Source organism: Gossypium raimondii, chromosome 6, assembly GCF_025698545.1.
Source record: "Gossypium raimondii isolate GPD5lz chromosome 6, ASM2569854v1, whole genome shotgun sequence".
Lineage (NCBI taxonomy): Eukaryota > Viridiplantae > Streptophyta > Magnoliopsida > Malvales > Malvaceae > Gossypium > Gossypium raimondii.
This window is the reverse complement of record NC_068570.1, coordinates 57,800,832-57,805,346: the sequence shown is the minus strand read 5'-3', so window position 1 is coordinate 57,805,346 and position 4,515 is coordinate 57,800,832. Positions and strand designations below refer to the sequence as shown.

The window sequence follows — 4,515 nt, the reverse complement described above, 5'->3', positions numbered from 1 at the left end:
GTTTTAATCTAAAGACAAATTGGTCAACAATGAACTTCTGTAATGAAAAACATAAACCAAACAGCACCCAAGGTTTCATTACTTTTATGGTGTGCTTCGTCAAAACCTATAATTTGTTCACCTTTTCAAACCTAACCGACAATGAATTACTCCATCTCATCTATTTTCTTTTGTTTATTTATATAAATAGTTTAGAAAATATTCCTAATTAATATTTTTTTAAAAATAAATAGATTTAGTCTATCTTCACTTAATTTCAACATTCTTAGTCCCTAATTTTAAAATTTTAAATTTTCAATCTTAATGTAGAAACGACTAAATAAAATATATATTCGCTACATAATACATGATATTATACGCATAAGATTTTGGAAATTACAGAACTTAATAAACTTGGTTAGTACTGAAATTTCAAAATCCCTAAAAATATCAATTTAAAGTACGAAAACTAAATTCAAAACTATATGCATAATACAGGGGCTAATAGCACAATTTAATCTATTTTATGTATATAAGCACGTTGTCCCTATTACTACTCACTTCTATATAAATAAACAAAGAGTTATTAGTTAATACTCTTACCCCTTTTTACAAAAAAGCACATGCCAACCTCCTCTGACCCTCCTTTATTGCTCTATTTCCACCCAGTTTCCCTTCCCTCTTTCTTCGTTCTTTCTATATATATTCATCATTTGATTCTTCATCTTCTTCTTCATACTTGGTCAATTCCAGGAAAGTTTCAGCTTTTTTATGAATATATTAGATCTGGGTCTTTGCTTAAAGATTGAAAAAAAAGCTATGAATTCTTCTTCTTCTTCATGGGTTGATTCACTGGATCTTAATGCTTCTTCAACAAAGTCCCTTCAACTTGAAACTCCTGTAAGTCATCCTAATACCAGCAACAGCTTAATTGTATTTGGAAGGAAACTTTCAGTCAAAGAAGAGGTAAGTTACCTACTTATATATATATATATATGTATATATTATGGAACCCTCCATGGGTATGATTTGATAATGGTTTTTCTTTTTATGTTTGCAGAGTGGTGCTTTAGTGGAGGAACTGAACCGTGTAAATGCAGAAAATAAGAAGCTAACTGAGATGTTAAAAGCAATGTGTGAGAGCTATAATGCATTGCAAAGCCAGTTAGTGGACTTGATGAACAAGAATACTGAGAAAGAACTTAGTCCTACAAAGAAAAGAAAATCAGAAACCAGCAACAACAACAATGGGAATATCATTGGGAATTCAGAGAGTAGTTCAACTGATGAAGAAGAATCATGTAAGAAACCTAGAGAAGAAATCATCAAAGCCAAAATTTCAAGAGCTTATGTCAGGACTGAACTATCTGATACCAGCCTTGTAAGATTTCTTTTCACATAAAATTAACCTCTATACATATATTTTAACTGTTAAAAATCGGATGTGGTATACTAATATAAGATACATTTGGTATGCCAAACTTCACTGTATGATTATTCTAAGTACAATAGCTCATCTTGGTTTTTTTTTTTTTCTTTCAGGTTGTAAAGGATGGATATCAATGGAGGAAATACGGGCAAAAAGTCACCAGGGATAATCCCTGTCCAAGAGCTTATTTCAAGTGTTCTTTTGCACCAAGTTGCCCTGTTAAAAAGAAGGTAAGCTAGCCAAACCCCAACCCAAATCCAATCCCTATCAAACTTGTAAAGTATTCTGTTTTTGACCCCAATTAATTTTATTGATGATTTCAGGTGCAAAGAAGTGTCGATGATCAATCAGTTCTAGTTGCAACATATGAAGGTGAACATAATCATCTTCCCCCTTCTCAAATCGAGGCAACATCGGGTTCGAGCCGCCTTGGTTCGGTCCCTGTTGGTTCGACTCCGGTTAAGTCATCAGGTCCAACCATTACTCTAGACCTCACCAATTCAATCAAGTCAAGTGATGAAGCTAGAAACTCAAAGCCAAAACTGGATTCACCAGAAGCTACGCAATATTTGGTGGAACATATGGCATCTTCTTTAACTAAAGACCCTAATTTCACTGCAGCACTGGCAGCTGCTATTTCAGGAAGAATGTTTTCAACAAATTCCAATTGAGATATATATATTAAAAGAGAGGGTTTTATTCTATGATTTTTATAAGCTTATATTATAATTAAATCTTTGCATTTAGAATGTTATAATTTGTAAATACAACCTTGCAAAAAATGAAAAAAAAATGGGATTTGGATTCTGTACAAGCATCATCAGCTTCTTGTATATATTTCTTTGATTTTCAGTTTCAAACATCAATCAATTTCTGATTAAATCTTTATATTAGAAATCAGATCTCATTTTGTTCTCTTCACCGAAAAAATAAATTAACTGGTCAAAATTTTATCCATTTTATGGTAAAAATTGGCGTGTTATATACCTTATTCTAACGTCTGAAACAAATTTTAACGTAAAAATAGATATAATTTTTAACAAAATGATCAACTTATCTTTTTATTTAAAGTATAAAATTAATTTTTTTATTCTTTTAATAAATAAAGTAAAATACAATTAAACTCCAAATACAAAAACCTTAAAATAAATTTAATAAAATATCAAAATATTTGAATTTAAACGAATAATTTAATCTATGTAACATTATTATAATTGGAATAGTCACAAGCGTGTGCGCCCCCACATGCACATCTTCAAATTCCGTACATATGGATATCGCACATGCAGTTGAGAAGTGGGACCAAAAATGCTTATCTTCTTACTCACCACAATACATGTTCTGTCCTGATCTTATGTTGTTTCTGGACAACTTCCAACAAATCCCTAACTTATCTGCCAATGATTTTCAAATGTCTCACTTCTGAGCTCCATACTTACTTCACGTTTTATATTTACCATTTTTTTTCTTGAGTTTTGCAGGGTGATTTGTGAATCAAGTTCACCCAACAATCCCTCGCGGCAAGCTAATTCTTGATAGAGGACGGGAGACAAAACGTTCACTTAAGAGACAATACTTAACATTGTTAAGAGATCGATAGGCTACCTAATGGATGATAAGAAGATTTCTTTCGAAGGTACCGAACTCGTCAACATATCTCAAATAGAAAAGGTTAAATTCTACTATTAAGCCTTATATTTTACAAAAATTGTCAATTTAGTCCCTATACTTTAATTTGATCAAATTTAAAATACTTTTTAAAATGGTCAATTTTAGTCCCTATACTTTTCAAATTCTGAAATTTTAGTCCTGTACTTTAATTACTAGTCATGTGCTATGCATACAATTATAGAATTAATCCATATTCTCCATTTGGATTATTTTGAGTCTTGATACTTTTCAATTTTGAAAATTTCAATCTTGGGATAAATGATAGTCATTAATCCATTAATTAGATTTTAGTGACTAGTATATGGAAATAACAAGCTAACATGACATTACACATATGATAATATGTTTGTCGCATCAAATTTTGGAAATAACAAAGCTTATCTTAATGAATTTAGCCATTATCCTTTAGTGAAGACTAAAATTTTATAATTTAAAAGTACAAGAATGAAAATTGACTATATAAAGTATAGAGACTAAATCCACAATTTTCATAAAGTATGAAGACTAATGACAGAATTAAAAAAAGTTTATCTGCTAATCTTAAAAATAATTTCACCTTTTGCATTTCCATGTCAGTCAAACCATATATTCTATAACACGTTCCATTTCCCTTTGTCCCACTTAATTTCAATAATGCCAAGTTTTTATAATATAAATTCCAATTTTGGAGGCCAAATTTTCATGTCCACCTCACCAAGTGTATGTATATATATATATATATATATATATATACATACAATGAATACTTGAAAGAAATATTTAGAATTTTCAATTGATTGAACCCTTTGGTCATATACGGTAATGGCATCTGTAAATGCAACATGTTTTTCTTTTAGACAAGTAAACAAGTTGTACACATATATATGAATCAATCCCATCATCGTACATCTTAATCAACAAAACCCTCTCAAAGTCTTAACTAAAACCGTGTATGGTATATTATTATTTACGAACATGGTATTGTTGTGTTGTCATAAACCTACCTAGTTTTTGTGGGTTTATATGTAGTTTCAACATTATTGTTCTTAGTCTTCCCTTAGATTCTTCACCAGTAGTGAAGATGTTGTCATAAACCTACCTAGTTTTGTGGGTTTATATGTAGTTTCAACATTGTTGTTCTTAGTCTTCTCTTAGATTCTTCACCAGTAGTGAAGAAACCTAGACCTAGTACTACATAGATGATGATGACGGTGATTAATGAATAGCGAGTCCAGTGTCACCTACGAGATCACTCAATTTGGTTATTGAGTTGTGATTCATGAAGCTTGTACAACGAACTTCTATTTTTCTTCAAGTATTTAGGTTTTGGTCTTTAAAGATATTTCAGATTGTGAATCATTTTTAATTTCATTCGTCTCTTGTTTGTAAATAGGGGTAAATCTCAAAACTATATATGAACTTTGATCAACTGTATAACATGAAATATTTATTTGATT

The 4,515-nt window shown here is 30.6% G+C and overlaps 1 protein-coding gene across 1 annotated transcript; it reads left to right on the top strand.

The window, feature by feature from the left end:
- The first annotated feature begins 579 nt into the window (after positions 1-579).
- LOC105774470 (probable WRKY transcription factor 40) lies at positions 580-2,222 on the top strand. The gene is made up of 4 exons (XM_012596972.2): positions 580-945; positions 1,040-1,360; positions 1,522-1,638; positions 1,732-2,222. Exons 1-4 carry the CDS (start codon positions 751-753, stop codon positions 2,077-2,079), a joined length of 981 nt encoding a protein of 326 aa, XP_012452426.1. The 5' UTR covers positions 580-750; the 3' UTR covers positions 2,080-2,222.
- Positions 2,223-4,515: the final 2,293 nt, after the last annotated feature.

What these genes read in the sequence shown, in the direction of transcription:
- LOC105774470 (XM_012596972.2), top strand. Translation starts at nt 751, where the DNA reads ATGAATATATTAGATCTGGGTCTTTGCTTAAAGATTGAAAAAAAAGCT. An exon ending in AACTTTCAGTCAAAGAAGAG is followed by an intron (nt 946 to 1,039) that starts GTAAGTTACCTA and finishes TTATGTTTGCAG; the next exon opens with AGTGGTGCTTTAGTGGAGGA. An exon ending in GTTGCCCTGTTAAAAAGAAG is followed by an intron (nt 1,639 to 1,731) that starts GTAAGCTAGCCA and finishes TGATGATTTCAG; the next exon opens with GTGCAAAGAAGTGTCGATGA.